This window comes from Diaporthe batatas (genome assembly GCF_019321695.1).
Source record: "Diaporthe batatas strain CRI 302-4 chromosome Unknown Contig00005, whole genome shotgun sequence".
Lineage (NCBI taxonomy): Eukaryota > Fungi > Ascomycota > Sordariomycetes > Diaporthales > Diaporthaceae > Diaporthe > Diaporthe batatas.
The window spans coordinates 2,580,842-2,598,621 of record NW_025408552.1 but is presented as its reverse complement, the minus strand read 5'-3'; the positions used below and the strand labels follow the sequence as shown (position 1 = coordinate 2,598,621).

The following is a 17,780-nucleotide window of genomic DNA, read 5'->3' as shown; positions in this document are numbered from 1 at the left end:
GGTAGATTGGGCTTATCGATAAGCGCACCCTTGTTGCTCTAGCATTGAGCTGGTGGTTTGCAGTGGCCGACGCCTAGTGTTGCCCCAGGCTTGGTGCTCGACAGCCTCGCAAATCCAGGTGGATGGTGGAAGGTTTCAAAGATACCGGGAGCAGCATAAATCAGCCTTCGAACACAACATTGCTATAAGGAGTTGCTCGATTGGATCGGTCCATGACAACAAGGCGATAAAGGCGGCTCTTTCCACAGGGGTTATCTTGACAGGGAGCCTGCGAAGCGTTGCTCTACACCAAGGACCGAGAAAGAGCACTCGACAGCTAGAGACCCGGAAGCCGGGACTCTCCAGGTGTCTCAGAAAGCAGCAATGGACCGCGACAGTCGAGATCCTAAGCGGAGGAGGCTGAACTTCAACCCCTTACGATCCGACGACCGCTGGGGCGATGTACCTGCGCGGAACGGCCGCTTCTCGTCTGGCCGCTCGACACCCCGGGGCAACCGCGACGTAGCCACGCCCGAGCCGACAAGAGACGACGACTTCGTGGCCCAGGACCAAGATGATGCCGCTCTCGATCGGGACTGGTATGCCGGGGACGAGTTCGGGCACGCCTTCGGCGATGAATCTCACAACCCCTTCGGGGCCTACAACGCGGCGGAGTCGCAGGAGGCCGAGCGCGAGCTGGTCGAGAAGCGTGTGGGCCGGTTCGACAAGCAGAGCGCGCGCCAGGCCCAGAAACAAAAGGAAATCGACGCGTGGGAGACGAACCGGATGCTGTCCTCGGGCGTGGCGCAGCGCCGCGGGCAGGAGTTTGAGGATGACGAGGATACCATGCGCGTGCACCTGCTGATCCACGATCTGCGGCCGCCATTCCTTGACGGTAGGACGATATTTACAAAACAGCTGGACCCGGTGCCCGCGGTGAGGGACTACCAGAGCGACATGGCTGTGTTTAGTCGCAAGGGAAGCAGGGTTGTCAAGGAGAGGAGACAGCAGCGGGAGAGGCAGAAACAGGCGCAGGAGGCCACCAACATCGCCGGCACGACCCTAGGAAACGTCATGGGCGTGAAGAACGACGACGACACGGACAGCGCGCTGCCAGTGCTGAAGGAAGAGGACGGCAAGGAGCCTGAGCCGCAGTCCAACAAGTTCAGCGAGCACATGTCCAAGAACGAAGGCGCGAGCAACTTCAGCCAGAGCAAGACCCTGCGGGAGCAGCGCGAGTTCCTGCCAGCATTTGCGGTGCGAGAGGATCTCTTGCGAATCATCCGGGACAACCAGGTCGTCATCGTGGTCGGCGAGACCGGTTCCGGAAAGACGACCCAGCTCACGCAGTTTCTCTACGAGGACGGATATGGCAACAGAGGCATGATCGGGTGTACTCAACCCCGTCGTGTTGCGGCCATGAGTGTTGCAAAACGTGTTAGCGAAGAGATGGAGTGCAAGCTGGGTGGGACTGTTGGCTATGCAATTCGATTTGAGGATTGTACGAGCAAAGAGACGGTGATCAAGTACATGACTGATGGTGTCCTGCTCAGAGAATCTCTGAACGAGCAGAACCTGGACCGGTACTCGTGCGTTATCATGGACGAGGCTCACGAGAGGGCACTGAACACCGACGTGCTTATGGGCCTTTTCAAGAAGATTCTACAGAGACGTCTGGACCTGAAGCTTATCGTTACCTCAGCGACGATGAACTCCAAGCGGTTTTCTGACTTCTTCGGAGGCGCGCCCGAGTTTGTGATCCCCGGCCGGACGTTCCCGGTGGATGTCATGTTCCACAGGTCACCGGTCGAGGACTATGTGGACCAAGCCGTGCAGCAAGTGCTGTCCATCCATGTCTCGCAAGGACAAGGAGATATTCTTGTTTTCATGACCGGTCAGGAAGACATCGAGTGCACTTGCGATCTAATTCAAAAGCGACTCAATGCTCTGAATGATCCACCGAAACTCAGCATCCTGCCCATTTACAGTCAGATGCCCGCGGATTTACAGGCCAAGATTTTTGACCGAGCGGCCCCAGGCGTGCGAAAATGTATCGTCGCCACCAACATTGCCGAGACCAGTCTCACGGTTGACGGTATCATGTATGTGGTCGACGCCGGTTACTCAAAGCTCAAAGTCTACAACCCGAGGATGGGTATGGACACACTGCAAATCACCCCAATCTCTCAAGCCAATGCGGGCCAGAGATCAGGCCGTGCAGGAAGGACTGGCCCAGGAAAGGCCTATCGACTCTACACTGAGAAGGCGTACAATGACGAGCTGTACATACAGACCATACCAGAGATCCAGAGGACGAACCTGGCCAACACCGTGCTGCTCATCAAGTCCCTCGGCGTTAAGGACCTGCTGGACTTCGACTTCATGGACCCGCCACCGCAGGAGACAATCACCACATCTCTCTTCGACCTGTGGGCCCTGGGCGCCCTCGACAACATCGGCGAGCTGACCGACCTAGGCACCAAGATGAACGCCTTCCCGATGGACCCGCCGCTGGCCAAGCTGCTCATCATGTCGGAGGAGTACGGCTGCAGCGAGGAGATGGTGACGATCGTGTCGATGCTGAGCGTGCCCAACGTCTTCTTCCGCCCCAAGGAGCGCCAGGAGGAGTCCGACGCTGCGCGGGAGAAGTTCTTCGTCCCCGAGTCGGACCACCTGACGTACCTGCACGTGTACTCGCAGTGGAAGTCCAACGGGTACAGCGACAGGTGGTGCTCGCAACATTTCCTGCACTCCAAGTCGCTGCGGCGGGCCAAGGAGGTCAGAGACCAGCTGCTGGACATCATGCGCATGCAGAAGATGGAGATGGTGTCGTGCGGGACGGACTGGGACGTCATCCGCAAGTGCATCTGCAGCGGATACTACCACCAGGCCGCCAAGGTCAAGGGCATCGGCGAGTATATCAACCTGCGCACGAGCGTCACGGTGCAGCTGCACCCGACGAGCGCGCTATACGGGCTTGGGTTCCTGCCGGACTACGTGGTGTACCATGAGCTCATCCTCACGAGCAAGGAATACATGTCGACGGTGACGAGCGTAGACCCGCACTGGCTGGCAGAGCTGGGTGGCGTCTTCTACTCGGTCAAGGAGAAGGGCTACTCGGCCCGGGACAAGAGGGTCATCGAGACCGAGTTCAATCGGAAGATGGAGATCGAGGCCAAGATGGCGGAGGACAAAAGGAAGCAGGAGGAGAAGCTAGCCTTGGTGGACCAAGTCAAGCCAAGCGACAGCACCAGCGCGGCGAAGAAGAAGATCGTCACATCTGGAGCGGTCAAGAAACCGGTCGTGAAGAGACGGGGCGGCGGCATGGCCTTCAGATAGTTTGTCCGTCACTAAGCACCCGACCATTCTTGCGACGTCAGCCTCGCCAAGTCTGTTGAGATTGGCGAGCAGTACAACGTAAGAGATCAATGACCGGCGGAAAAATTAACCACTGAAACTCGCCAGATGCCCTGACGATCACTTCACCATGAAGTCCAAGTGAGCAGAGTGCATGATTGTGTTGAACAGTGAGGCGGCACTTGGCACACCATTTGGGCGCACACGGCATAGGAACTCGGCTGTTGTATGATGCGAAGGAGTGAGGGTAAAAAGCCTTACCTCGCTTTTTGCTTATAGTTTCGCCCCGTGAAGCATTTGCAGGTTTGATGATCTTCTACGTCGCACTTAGCCCTAGCGGCTGAGCATGCGATTGCGGAAAGTGGCTGGACCGCTGAGCAGAGACAGCGTCCAGATCGGGGTCTCCCTGGGCGCGGGAGCGACCACCTGCAGATCATTTGAACTCTTTTATGGCAAGACGTCGCCAGTTTTGGTCTTGGCCGCAGCGCCCATCTGCCAATTCAGGGCATGTCATTTTGCAGAGCTAGCACAGACGCTACCGCAGACGTCGAAACGCTTCCACTACACACGTGTTGTGCCCCACCGGAAGCGTTGCAACCATGCGCTCGACATTAGGCGCGAAACGGCTGGTCGAGAAGATGGCATGGGCACCTTCTGATTATGGGCCGAACGGCATGCTCGGATTAGCTGGACCAACACCGTGGGTGCGGTGTGGTGCGGCAGCTGCGGTGGACGACTGACCGTTGCACAAGCGTCTGGCGCGCGCAAAGCCATTAGAGCCGCGGTTGCGTGGCCGTTGTGCAGGGTGATAGACTTGCGCAGTCCCACAAGAACCTGGCGGCGGCGCGGTTCGTCAACGAGCGGCAAGGTCTTGAAGATGAGCTGACAGGCTGGGCACATCGGGCGAGACGGGGCGCGCTGGCGTTGGAGAGAAGCATGAAGAGCTCTTGGGGCGGCAGTCGAGGTCCGGGGACGACCGGATTGGTTGGCTGCGGAGGTCTTGGAGGGCGTGGAGGGTTGGAACATTGTCCCAATGGGAGCAAGGCCTGGCCACCGTCGGTTTCATCGACAGGCAGCTAGGCCGGTTGAGGTAGCTCGGGTGCGGATCGCCCTCCTGGGTCCTCCCTGCTCGGTCACTTTGACTCACGGTGGCAGGGTGGGCGAATGAGAGGCAGGGCTGGATTACCGTCTTGATGTTCACAGACCGGCTGGCCGTGGCATTCGACCTTTGAGATCCAGTCGCTGGAGCTATCAAGGTGGTTGTCAGCCATGTGCCTGCGGCGTCGAGCTGGCAGACGGGTAGCGAAAGGCAGAAGAAGGTGGCCCTGGTGGCGGCCGAAGCTATGGCGCCCGCTCGAGTTAGGCGATCATCAGTGCGCACCGAACTGTTTGAACGGATGATCTGATGTCAACCAGTCAACCAGTCAACCAGTCAACCGATCACTGTACGTACCGGTCTGTGGTGTGGCACCCAAGAGCCGGTAGGTGCGCGGTTTATCTTTTTCTGTGGGTCACTTGAGATGGAGCGGCTAAGAGTCTAAGACAGGCAAGAGATGGATTTTGTCATGATTCCGTCTGCCGTAGCGCAGCACAGAAGGGAGCACCGCATCCATAGTCTTACTGTATTGTGTACGAGTGCACCGGATGTGAGTAAGAGGGGGACGGCAAAAGCGGGCAATCAGAAATCATCCACGTTCCGAAGTGGCTCTGGTCGGCCGACCAGAGCTGCCAGACAGCCCAGACAAGTCCAGTCCAGACCAGGACGGGATGGGAGAGGATAAAAACAGTGCAGTGCTGGTGGGTCGCTGCGACTTTACTGGTGGTCCAATATGCAGGTGCAGGTGCAAGTGCGACCCGCCTGCCTGCGGGTGATATCCCCTCCTGGTTCCTGCATCGTCCCTGCCCAAATGAGATTAGAGAGGACTTGACCCCCGCCAATCAATGCTCCCCCCCTGCTGCAGAGACGGGGGTGCGGAGTCACTGCACCGTCCCCGTCAGGCCCGTGTGCCACACAGATCATCCACGGCTGCCACGCAAGCTAACAGGCTCCGGACCATCGAACCTGAACAGTCGCACCCGGGAGGCAAACCGAAGTTTGTTTCTCGTTGCCAGTCGCAGCGTGGGTGGGAATGTTTACGTGGCTTGCGTGGCAATCGATTTGAATCTCTGATCAGGACTTGAGGAGATAAACAACAGCAGTATACTATGTACCTAGGCATGTCATGAACTTCAATATGAGATACTATAGCTAGGCCGGTACCTAGATAGCGTACAACCGGGACAGCAGGACAGCCGGGCCTTTTCCCTAGGGGGATCTCGCCCTCCTGGATGCCGAGATCGAAGCACAGTCATCCTCCGCCAGCCCACAGGCCACGGGACACACTGTTAAAAGGTTTTGCCCCGTCGAGCGTGCTCGCTGTGCTGGGAGTGGCCATCGGGACGCAAGGATGCCTGTCGTACCATCCTTGAGCCGACAGTGGATACCCCTGAGCTGCAGGTCCTGAGGACCCTCTGCCCGCGGGGGACAAGAGCCAGAATCCATGTCCCCTCTACCTCTCTGCCTCTCTGTGCCTGCGCTAGCCAAGTTTTCCCTTCGCAGGGAGCCATGCTTGTGCTCCGAGCTCGATCCACTCGACCTATTCCACTTGACTTTTATTACTGCGCGTTCCTCCTCGGATGCCCTCTGTACTCTGTAGAGCTTCTCTCTTGTTCTCCATCAGGCTTCCAAAGCCGCCGTTATTCTTCTCAGCCCACCCAGTCAGTCATTCCTTCTTGACGACAAACCGTCACTCATCGAGTACGGTCTGCGGTACTGTGTCTCTCCCTTTACAACCACCAGATATCCACCTACAGAATACGCCATCGCAGGTTTCGAGAACGATTCTGTAGCCTCAGCCAGGATTCTTGGGCCTTTCCTTCCAGAGACCGCACACTTGATATCAATCAACAGACAGCCACACTCATTCACCGTCAGAACTCTGGTCCTTGATCCAGAGTTGCCGCGAACGAACAGGAAAAAAGCAAGGCGAAACCCAACTGAGGACTCGGTTTAAGACACGTCTGGCCCTGATCAGCCTCGAATTGGTTTTCGAAGCCCGGTGCACCGTCGATCTCAGACAACTTGGACCACTTGGACTGAAAGTAGCACTGCGGAACCAGGGCACCAAAGTCAGACACCGAACCCTGCTGCAGCGAGCAGTCACTTCCAAGCTCCAAGTTCGAAACACGCCTCGCACCTGGCGAATCCGCCCTGGACGCGGGGATCTGGTGTGCAGCAGCTCCAACAAACCATCTGATATCGGCCCAGCTATTATCACCTCACCCATAGCTGCCCGTCACCCTCAGCCGAGCTTGCAAACGGTCAAACGGATCCTCTCACTCTTCACCTTCACTCTTCTCAAAAGGACTGGTTCCCAACCTGAAGATCTCAAGGCCTTTCTTTCTCTACCGGGCCATATTCAGCACCGTATCGGGTCAAGCCTGCCTTCCCTCGGCCTTCGGTTCTTCGTTCCGGCACCAAGACTCGGGGATGCAAATTCGCCGATCGCCACCATCCTTTTCAGAAGTCCCGACAGATAAAGTGGCAGCCGCCTCGCGATAGCCCGCTTTGCTGCTCATCATCCGGTCCAAACTTTGTGTTGCATCTAAAAGGGTCACCTGGGGATTGTCCGACTCTCGGTAAGCGGGTTTTGGGGATTTTGGAGGGCAGCACTTGTGCACCCGACCGACTCAGGGTAGCGTCAGACCCAATCACACTCTCGACTTCACTAGTTGAGGTTGCACCTGCCCACTCATCATTCGTCCCATCTCAGTCAGTGACCTGTTGATTAAGACACGGCACGTCACTCACTCACCTTGGATAAACTTCGACCGAGCGAGTGTTATTTGCACTTCATAAGTCCAGCTCACATTCCCCGCCACACCGGACGTTTCTTCTTTGACAGAAAGGAAGGACTCTCGAAAACGAAGCAAAAAACCCACCGTCTTTTCAACCACATCTCAAAACGCCAGGAAACATGTCTCTAGCCAGGGCGTTTACGACCCGCCGGGCCAAGGTCTTCGGGGGTGGCGATGGAGAGGGCAAGCCCGCCAGGAGCCACACCGTCAAGACTTCTCTCAGTGGTCCCATTCGAAGCAAGATCTCGGGGCCGGTCGAGCTGATTCACACAACGAACATGCTCTCCTACAACGCCCCCGATATTCAGAAGGAACCAAAGACTGCCACATCGACGACGTCGTCCTCTTCACTCCGCTCTGACGGCAGCTCTGATCATTTCGCGACCGGTGCTTCCTCACCTCTCACTAGCCCAGACTCGCCCTTCCCTCCCGACGACAAAGACGCCAAACCAGCCTCTGCCGCCGAGCCGAACCACCTTTCATGCTACTTCACCCTGCCTGGCCAGTCTTCCGTGCCCACGCCAGAGGTCCCGGCCATTCCAAAGCGATCGCCCTCGCACACAAAGAGGTCTTATGAGCCTTTGGCTCGGAAGCCGTCTGTCTCGAGGCTCGCAGAGTCAAAATCCCATGAGCCCCTCGGCCGCAAGCCCTCAGTCTCGAGGCTGTCAGAGCAGTCCAGTCGCACCGTCTCTAGCAAGGCCAGCTTCAGCTTTTCCCGGTCGTCGTCCACCTCGACTAGCACTACGGCTAGCAGCCACCACTCGATCGGCGGACACCAGGGTCCTAAGACGTCGCACATGATCCCCCCGCCCGTACCTGCTGCGCTGTCAACCTCGGGGCCAGGCCAGCACCACAAGGAACCCGCCGCTGCCAACGAACCGTCTCACCCGTTCGGCCAAGAGCTGGCACAGGTGACCGAGCTGGCTGAGGAGTATGCATCCGCAGCAGCAGAGAAGAAGCGCCCGGCGCCGACCAAGGAGGAACAAGAGCTAGCCGACCTCGGCCTTAAGAAGTTCTCTCCCGAGGACTACATCTCTGAGATCCAGGGACTCTTTGCAACATTTTTCAGTGAGACGAGGCATGCAAGGGCTCCGGCTCCTCAATGGATCTGAGAATTTCACGATCCATCAAAACGGCTTCACAAATGTGGTCGCACCGGACTCGGCAGACCACACACTGAAATCAACTACAGCCTGGATTTTCTTTTTTTCTATACCCCACATTCAGGATGTACTCATCGGGTTGGACAGGTGGTAGCGGGTGTCATGAGGCAAGAGGCGTTGAGAAATTGTGAGGATTGATTGAGTTCACCTTATTTTGTATTTATTCCCCGAGCCCATGGCGGCAGCAAGAAGCGCGACTCCTTTTCTATTCTTTACATACCCCAGCCAGTCATTTGGAGGGACTTTACTTTACTACTACATTCGGACTCTCCTTCAACCACTATTTTTCATTTTGTCTTCTGACCTCATGACGGATGAGAGCAGCGGGGGCGCAGTGAAATGATGTGCTGCGGGCAATGGCCCATAGCAACAAGGGAAGGGAAGCACGCCGGTGGGGAAGAAACATATGGTTGTCCGTGGAGGTTGCCCAGAGGTGAAAATCCCGGCGCATCACACACACACACAAACAGCTACACAGAGACACGAATGAAGAAGACATTATGAGCTGGTGATACACGAGATGCCTCCCCTCGCCTGCAACATGCGTGATGCCATTGGCTGTTCGGGGCTCCCCTTCAGTGGACTTCCGGACTTTCCACGACGATGACATTGTTTTAAGTTTATGAAGTGCTCATCTCGCGTGGTTCGTGCCCCTTCGGCCGGCCCCTTGGGGGCCAGTTCGCGGGTGCATGCTAGAGGCCAGGCTAAACCGCTTGGAGCAAGACTCGGGACCGGGGGTGAGGCAGGCGAACCCAGCTCGGTGGATTCAATCTATTCCTGACGACGGCCGGCGGCACATCATCTCGTCTCTTGTCCGCCGCCCCAGAGTCCAGACGCCGTCTGATTATCTGATTTACGTAGGATATGTATTCATGGAACGGGAGCGGGGTCGGTGTCGATTTAGGGTGGATTCCCCCGGCCGGCTGCTAGGCCTCCTTCAACGGCTTCAACGGCTCCCGGAGACTTGTAAGTTACAGCTCGGAGGTTGTGGTTGATATTCACTTCGGGGCAGTGCAGCCTCTCTCTCACTCCCCGCCTCCCTGTTTTCGGTGCCGGTTTTGTTTGGAGTGTTTCACGACGTGTCTGCCCATCCACCCCCCGCCGGCCGGTTTGCCAACGCTGCCACAGTGGGCCGATGCTACATAAAACCAAAGCCAAAAAAGACATGCTGAGTCCCCTTTTGTTTCATGCGACACTCGGTGAAACCCAAAACGCTGAACCTTCCCTTGTGGTGCCAGGTGTTCGTGGTGGTATCATACAACTCTATCCACCAAGCTTAATTTGAACCCTGTTTGCGGAGGTGATGCCTGGTCCCGCTGCGCCGGACCGCGGGCGGCGTCACCGGGCGGCGGCACTTGGCTTATTGGTCGGGGCTGCAGGGCCAACCAGGACCGCTGCGGACTGTTGTTTTATTTCCGCATATGGACGAAAAGTGACCTGAGCTCCCTGGTGAGCGTCGTTGCTGGTGACCTCATGCATCTTGCCTGCTGGCCTGAAAGGCTTCGACGACATCATCCTCCTAGGGCTATCGACGGACGTGTTGGCTTGACGACCAGCCAAGCAAGTATTTTTGCTTTCTCGCCTAGGCATGCGAGATGCCCTGCAGCGGTCAAGATGCGGTGTGACCAGCCGCACAATTGCTGGACGACCAGCCTGCCAGCACGTTGCAATTGTGGTGATGGAAATTGCAAACTGAGACATGTGCAGATCGTAACGCGCAGCCGGGGCAACGAGGTCATCGCGAGCGCCACCATCCGTTGCCGTGTCGTCATTCGTGTTGGCACAATCTGGACCACGAAGTTTCTATCTATGCACACACAGCAAGTCAGATCACGCAGAGGCATGCAATTTACCTTGCCGGTACCAAAGACCCGCCCATCGTCCAACGCCGTAGCAACACTTTTCTGAACGTTATTCTCACCACCTGGTATCTATCATGTGAAAAGGCAAGACCACATCTCTATCCCGATACGCCCACAATATGCTCGTTATTCCCAGTGCTATGCCCACGCGCTCTGTCATGATGCGGCCATTCCGGCCCGAGTAATTATCTCACTTGCCCGCTGCCTCGAGCAGCTCCGAGACGGTGACGACCCTGTAGCCGCGGCGCCTCAGCTCGGGCAGCACGTGCCTCAGCATGGGGATGGTCCAGCTCCTCCGGTCGTGGCAGACGATGATGCCGCCGCTCCGGGCCATGCTGAGGATGTGCCAGGCGTTCAGGCGCCAGTGGGGGATCTGCGGGTCGTGGGGGTATATGCTGCCCAGGACGAGGCGGTAGCCCAGGCGCGAGACCATGGCGCGCATGTCGGTGCTGAACAGGCCGCTGCCGGGGCGGAAGTACTGGTGCTGGGGCCCTCCGGACGCGGCGTCGGCGTAGGCCTGGCGGATCAGGCCCTGGACGCGGCCGATCTGGTCCTCGAGGGTGTCGAGGTCGAGGGCGCGGGCGGCCTCGTCATGCATGGCGTGGTTGCCCAGCTCGTTGCCGGCGGCGACGACCTCGCGCAGGACCTCCTCGCGGCCCTCGACCTGCCCGCCGATAACGAACATGGTGGCGCGGGCGTCGTTGTCCCTGAGCAGCTGCAGGATCTCGCGCGTGTACTCGGAGGGGGCGTCGTCGATGGTCAGCGCGATGACCTTGCCGGCGCCCGGCGGGTGCGGGTGGCCGGCCGGGACGGACACCTCCCACAGCACGTCGGGCCACCGGTGCTGGAAGTAGCGGATCAGGAGGCGCGGCGGGCGGTAGATTGCGTAGAAGGGCGCCAGCAGCAGCACGGCCAGCAGCACCAGGTAGAGCAGCGTGGCCATCCTGTTCCGCCGGGCGCGGCGCTTCACCTTGGACGGCAGGCGGAAGAGCGCGGAGAGCCGGATCATGTCATCGGTTCTGCGGGCGAGTAGATGGCGGACAGGCTCGGGTGGGTTGTCGCGGAGTCGAGCATGGTGAGATGGCACAATCGACGTTGGCCTTGCACAAAGGGGCCGATGGTCAGTGCACCCCCAAGTACTCCGTACCGACCGACATCCAGGGTCTACCGTTGGCCGGGCTGCCGGGGCGTGGGGCCGGGGTCCGCCTACCGCCGTTCATCTCCCCCAAAGTGCTCCAGGGCTTAATTACTTAAGTACTTGCTTGATTTCATTCCTATTCCGTATACATCCAAAGCCATACGCGATGCCTTCATACAATAGCAAACGCTCAAAGGCCAATCATTTAAATGCAATAAAATAAAAAACCCTTACAATGACAATAACAGTGGTAAATATGTAGTAAATTAGTTATATACTATGTAGTAGTAAGACTAGAATAGTACTGAGGTACCCCTAATATAATAATCTTATAAAGGAGGTTCTGGTCTCCACAACGACCAGGCGTCCCAACGGGCCACCCCAGATCATCGTCGAAGTTGACATACTCGCTCAGACCAGCAATGTCATCATCAACTCCACTGAACTAGGTGAGGGCTCCTCCGTGAGCCCTGTGCCAGGAGAATGTTGATTGGGAATGCATATGTTGGAACGCTTTCCAAGCCAAGGTTTAGTAGACAACTCGTTGTTTTACCCAGAGTCTGACGGCGATCGTAGGCGCGTTGATAACTACGAGCCTCTCCGAAGGGGTTACTGCGTAAGCCCCAGGTACGGGGGCGCTAATGCAACTTAGTGATAAGTGGGGCCCAAGACATGCTGTGGGGGAGGCTTGAAGTCGACCCATGACATGACCCATAATCACTGACTTACAACGACCGTGGATACAGTACACACCTCACACAAGATGAGCGACCTGCCCAGACTCCCGTTGGAGCTTATCTTCAACATCATCGCAAGCCTGCTGGGTCCCCCCCAAATCATACACAATCCGGCTCAGTCATCCACCAAGACCCTTCTCTCCTTCACCCTTGTCTGCCGAGCCACATACCCGGTTGCCACCAACTACCTCCGCGAACAATGCCTGTTCATAGATAATGACAGGCGCCTGCGCGACCTGATCAACACCGTCGAGTCCACCAAGCACAGGTTCCAGGGCTATAGACTGACCATACAGCCGGGCAGCAGCATCCGCCCTATATCAAGCCTATACCTGTCCCCCTTCGCCCGGACCATCGACAACCAGCCGACGGCGATATGGATCCGGGAGCTCTTCTATCTCGTGCACCCCACGCTGCGCCGTCTCGTCATAGACATCCCCCTGCGGAGCCTCTGCCCCGCTGATGACCATCTCAGCGTGCGCAAGACCCTCAGGGAGGCCTTTGGCCTGCTCACCGCGCTCGAGGAGTTCACGAGCGTGCGCGACGAGCTGTACCTCGACGTCCTGGAGCCCGAGTGGCGCACGGACAGGGAGGCGGCCGTCTGGACATTGTGGCCGAGACTGCGGAGGCTTGCGCTCTACAACGTAGATGCCGACGAGAGGTTCTGGAAGTCGGTGAGGGCAATGGGCGCACTGGACACTGTTGTTTTGACGCGTGCGGATGGGCTGGAAAGTACTTGCATGAAGAGTGAGTACTTTGGCACTGCGCCTGGGAGTGGTGCCAGCAATGAGATTGAAGTCGAGTCGGCACCCCCGCGGCCGCTCAAGGTGGTGATTGTCAACACATCGACCAACCAGCCCAATTATATGGCGGGCAGGTGGAAGTGGGACAAGATCGACCCGACCAACGTCATGAAGGTCATGACATACGATGTGCCTACCTCGTTCTACGGTGATGAGAACCCTATCTACCTGTGTCAGGATTGGGTAAAAACAGCGGCGCTTAGAGGGGAGATATGGGCATGGGAGGGGGACCTAGTAAGGGGAGGGCCACGAGATGGGTTAGGAAACGCCATAGTATTCGAGTTAGAGGCATGAAAGCTTGGTCAAATGTTTTACTTGCTAAAACATCCATCAGTTGACCCGAGCTGCTGCAATCCAGTAAGGCACAAACATCTGTTGCGGAGCATGATGTCTACAACATCCCAGTGTCATTCTTTGTTAAAGAGAAAAGTAACTCATCTTTGAAGATTAATAAGAATCTTGCATTGAACTCCTTGGAAAACGGGACAGTTGTGCATAGTTGGTTCTAGAGAATACCTACTGACACGCGAAGCATATCGCAAATCGCATGTGCCAGTGCCATCTCCGGACGTGCGGCACCAGGCTGAGTTCACGTGCCCAGGCAGTGTCTTCTTATAATATTATTGACATTGCTTTTTTTTTAAGAAAAAAAGAACACTGGATCTTTGAGCGTTTGCCGCTGTATGACGGGACCGTACGCCTTCGGGAAGGAAACAGGTTAACAAAGAAATCACCAAGGTGCCGGCGATCCTCCCAGATGCACCCATGTAGAAGAGCTCCTATTACGCTTCAAAACTTGGCAGTCTCGTAACGACTCCTCGCTCTGATAGCCTTCCCAAACTTGAATAATGTCCACGGCACGGGGAGCAAAGCCACCGCGATGAACCCCAATATACTGGTAGCCCAGCCAACGCCAAGGTTCTGGTACATCTGAATGGTGAACAAAGGAAAGGCGCCAGCCAGCCCGTACCTCGCCAGGCTGTTGGCGCTCATAGCACTGGCTACCGTATTGCCGTGATAGGTGTCAACCAGGTACTGTGTGGTCGACACAAACAGGCAGATGTTCCCCCACGCAAAAGGCATGATTGCCACGGCGGGGCTCGCCCACGAGATTTCAGGCCTCGCGGTCCAGCCGAACCAAAAGATGCCCACGGGGGCCAGCAAGCTGCCGATCATTGCTGGGAAGAGTCGATACTCGGGTGGCACCTGGTGGGGAGGATGGCGGGCCACTTGAGGCCTGTAGAAACAAATATCACAAATGACTATGGTGGCGAAGCCGATGAGACAGCCGACGATGATGCTGATGTATACGAGCCCCACCTCCTCCGGCCCGAAGTGGTATATACCCCGGAAGACGAACGGGACAGAGGCGAAGAAGCAGAAGAGGGTTGCGAACTCGCAGGCTGCGTAGAGACAGACGAAGGCGACGATGGGCTCGGTGAAGAGCATGTGGACCGGCCGGATTAGGGCGACGGTGACGAACAGCTTTATCTGGGCCCGGAATGGCTTAGACGAAGGCTGGGGGATGTTAAGCTTCTTCGCCCTTCTGCGCCGTAGGACTGGTGCGTAGGTCTCGCGGCCCCAAACCAGGCCTACTATCATGGCTTCTATGTAGAAAAACAGCATAGTCCATTGGGTCCATCGCCAACCCATCCTGTTCACAAGGAAAGCTCCCATCAAAGGGCTGATAAGGCGAAGTTAGCAAGATGAAAGGGCCATTGCAACTTAGAAAGTTGTGATGTGAAGGGAACACTCACGCCACACCAGGCCCGAGGAAAGGCGTCAACACGAACAAAGCCGACGGCAGACCCCTCTCCCTCGGGTGGAACACATCGTTCAGCACGCCAGCGGACACGGCCAGGGACGGTGCGTAGCAGAATCCTGACAGAAACCGCAGCACACACAGCCCGGCAAAGCTGTGGACGAAGCCGCAGCCCAGCGTGAACAGGGCCCCGAGGGAGCCGAGGACAGTGTAGGTCGAGTGGCGGCCGACCGTCTCGGAAAGGGGCCCGCCGAGAACGGGGCCGAGGGCCAGGGCGAAGACGTACAACGACAACGGGGCGAGGGACGCCGTCAAGCCGACACCGAATTCTTCTTGGAGTTGCGTTGTTGCAGGTGACATTATTGAGGTTCCAATCGAGCTGTATGCTGATGTTAGATACAAGCGTCTATGTGTGGGATCTTCCAGCTCCATGATCATACGTCCATCATGGGCGGATCGGGAATCTGCATACCCCAGAAAGCCAAAGGAAGCACACATGGCAACTTGCTGCCACTTCTTAGCCGTCGGCCAGTTGTACGGGTTCTCAGGATCCCTCTCCCAGTCTGGAGCCTCCGCGTCGGACGTCAGCGCCTTCTCGTTGTAGGCGGTGCCGCCGTTTTCCATTCTCTCGATGGCGGAGTCACTATCTGCGCCAGACTCAGATACAGTGTTTTCATCGTCTAGCAATGAAGAATTCCTAGAGACACCGCTGCTGACTTTGTCCGGTTCGAAATTTGCGGTGTTTGCCAAAGTGTCGCCCATCCTTGTGTATAGGGAATAAACGCAGAGAGGAGTGAATCGATATAATTTCAAAGAAGTCGGGATTTCTTTTCCGGCGATGCAGAATCGAGAATCTGTCTACATGTATTTGTAGAGGATGCCAAGTCTTGAATTATATGGACCTGGGAATTTGATATTATATGCCTGTCTGTCACAACAGCCTCATTTGATTTATGATCAGATCGCTAGTGGGATCCATCATCTAGCGGACCTCAGTCACAGGCTTGAAGAGCTCCTCCAAAGCCTTGGGTGAACCGAAGTGCAGAGGACCCTCAGACACTAGACCCTGATTGAGACAGCCTATTGGTAGGGAGAGATTCGCATGTGGTGTGCTTGCGATATGTCGATGCCGAGCAGGAATATGTAACCCCCGGCGCTTAGTATTCTGAAAAGGGCGAACATGTCGATGAGATGCGCGAGTGAATAGTGTAGGTGTTCAGTAATCAGGGCCAATATATCGGTTGCCAACCGCGGCCCGAAAAGTGAACTCTTCCTCTTTGGGAATTGCGTCAACGCGAAAGAGGCTACTACTATAGGGGGACTCTCGCGCCTTTCACAGGACCACGACTAGTGTCGCACCGACATCGCACCTCTAGACGTATTTGAAACAGGGCCGACCTATCACTTATTCCGAGGGGGCCTTTGAGCCCTCGGACAGTTCAAATTGATTCATAATCCAAGTGAGAGGTACTCGGTACTACATATGTATCGCTGTGGATCTCTTTAATTGGACCAGTTGACATGATCCGCCGCTAGGATTTCCAACCCCCATCAAGCACCTGAGACTTTGGGTAGCAGCACGTCAGACTCCGCAAACTTAGAAGCACCAGCGACTCCCGAGGGACGGGCCGTCTTGCACATATTTTCAAGATGAGCCCTTTCATCCTGAGAACCATCATGTCCAAGCAGGGCCAATTCCTCGGATTCGAAGGACGAGTCTGCTTGATGAAACAGAGGTAGCAGGGGCCGATGCTGCGTCCCGGACTTGAGGAACATTCTCCCCCATCTCTGCCACCACCTCGCGCTGTGCCCTGATGTGCAAGATGGGAGGAGCCCGGAATCGTCTTCTTCGCTATACACGTCCATTTCCTCGAAGCTGAGACTGCTCATGACGTCGGTCCTGCCCGCTATCCTGCACGTCTAGACATGGGAATCAGCCTGGCCTGACTGGCGTCCGTGACGCTGCACGACCTTCATGCGGTAGGTATCCGGGTCAACAAGGTAGTGTGACTCTCCGTTGGGCTCGGTCACGGTGATCTGGGGCCCGTGGTTAGTATCGTCTGGCTCATCCCAAAACTGCCAGTTGCATTTCGACAGCGTCCTCGGGGCCTTTAAACGCCTGCGGCGGACCGGACGCGCCAGAGGAATTCTTCTACTTGTATAGCCCTGACGAGGTTGGTAGGTCCATGGTTGCTGAGCCCGGCGCCTTTTCCTCTGTGCAAAGTCACCCGCAAGCTCCCAGAGCGGCTGTTGTGGCGGTGGCCTCCGCTGCGCGTTGGCGATGGGCCGGTACCAAACGTCCAGCGTCGAGGTGTCGCAGATGAATTCCCTGCGAGCCGTGGCTAGTAGCCAGTGGTGAGATTCTGTCCCTTCCGTGGCAAGGTCTGAGAAGATGCTGTCGGGGAAGGCCGCGGCATCGCTGCGCGTAAATCCTGATAGGTACTTCCTGATCCTCCGTGGCAGTTTCGCCGGGTCGAGGTGGCGCCAGCCTGACCACTCGTTGCTGATGGCCATGATGCCGTACTCGTCGTTAGTTATGTCGAGGGTATTTCTGCATATTTGGATGCATGTCGGGAAGTCTTCGAAAAGCTGAGAGATGCGCTCCCGTTCTGCATCATCTGCGTCCGCATTGTTTCCCACGTCCTCGTCATCGCTACTGTCAGATTCTATTGCGCACGAATTCACCATGTCGGTAGAAGACTGTGGCCCCCTCATGTTCTCCTTGTTCCTACCCCCAACGTTGTTGGGTCCGCCTTGTTGACTTGATGGAAGGCGTTGTGTATAGGAAGGCGGCAGCCTCACAGCGTGGGCAGTAGGAGACTGACGACGCTTGTGAACTTCGGCGACGTAGAGTAACCACCTGCCGTCGGAATCCTTCTCCTCAAATGTGTGTGGTTCCCCCCCGTGCAAGTCATTATCGTTGGGGATCTGGATCACCTCATCTATCCGACCCATTGGATTAAACTTTTCACGCCAATATGTGATTTTTGTCAAAGCTGGCTGGCGACGATATCGCGCCACAGCCTCCCTGAAGCGCCGCATATCTTCTGTCATATTGCTGCTTGCAGAGGACACCATGGTA

The 17,780-nt window shown here is 56.6% G+C and overlaps 6 protein-coding genes across 6 annotated transcripts; 3 read left to right on the top strand and 3 right to left on the bottom strand.

Annotated features, from left to right (window-relative positions):
• The first annotated feature begins 102 nt into the window (after positions 1-102).
• KVR01_005332 (uncharacterized protein) lies at positions 103-5,528 on the top strand. The gene is made up of 2 exons (XM_044790057.1): positions 103-4,821; positions 4,883-5,528. The coding sequence occupies exon 1, from the start codon at positions 364-366 to the stop codon at positions 3,316-3,318; it is 2,955 nt and encodes a 984-aa protein (XP_044645777.1). The 5' UTR covers positions 103-363; the 3' UTR covers positions 3,319-4,821; positions 4,883-5,528.
• Positions 5,529-7,352: 1,824 nt separating this feature from the next.
• KVR01_005297 (uncharacterized protein) lies at positions 7,353-8,345 on the top strand (the record flags this gene model as incomplete). Its single annotated transcript, XM_044781934.1, has 1 exon — positions 7,353-8,345. The coding sequence occupies one exon, from the start codon at positions 7,353-7,355 to the stop codon at positions 8,343-8,345; it is 993 nt and encodes a 330-aa protein (XP_044645742.1).
• Positions 8,346-10,448: 2,103 nt separating this feature from the next.
• On the bottom strand, positions 10,449-11,267 carry KVR01_005583 (uncharacterized protein; the record flags this gene model as incomplete). Its single annotated transcript, XM_044783712.1, has 1 exon — positions 10,449-11,267. One exon carries the CDS (start codon positions 11,265-11,267, stop codon positions 10,449-10,451), a length of 819 nt encoding a protein of 272 aa, XP_044646028.1.
• An 892-nt stretch (positions 11,268-12,159) lies between these two features.
• KVR01_005328 (uncharacterized protein) lies at positions 12,160-13,230 on the top strand (the record flags this gene model as incomplete). The annotated part of the gene is made up of 1 exon (XM_044788143.1): positions 12,160-13,230. One exon carries the CDS (start codon positions 12,160-12,162, stop codon positions 13,228-13,230), a length of 1,071 nt encoding a protein of 356 aa, XP_044645773.1.
• A 495-nt stretch (positions 13,231-13,725) lies between these two features.
• KVR01_005004 (uncharacterized protein) lies at positions 13,726-15,460 on the bottom strand (the record flags this gene model as incomplete). The annotated part of the gene is made up of 3 exons (XM_044789455.1): positions 13,726-14,620; positions 14,694-15,077; positions 15,195-15,460. The coding sequence occupies 3 exons, from the start codon at positions 15,458-15,460 to the stop codon at positions 13,726-13,728; spliced, it is 1,545 nt and encodes a 514-aa protein (XP_044645449.1).
• Positions 15,461-16,240: 780 nt separating this feature from the next.
• Positions 16,241-17,752, bottom strand: KVR01_005159 (uncharacterized protein; the record flags this gene model as incomplete). The annotated part of the gene is made up of 1 exon (XM_044784994.1): positions 16,241-17,752. One exon carries the CDS (start codon positions 17,750-17,752, stop codon positions 16,619-16,621), a length of 1,134 nt encoding a protein of 377 aa, XP_044645604.1. The 3' UTR covers positions 16,241-16,618.
• Between the last annotated feature and the right edge of the window lie 28 nt (positions 17,753-17,780).

Coding starts and splice junctions, on each gene's coding strand:
- KVR01_005332 (XM_044790057.1), top strand. CDS start 364: ATGGACCGCGACAGTCGAGATCCTAAGCGGAGGAGGCTGAACTTCAAC.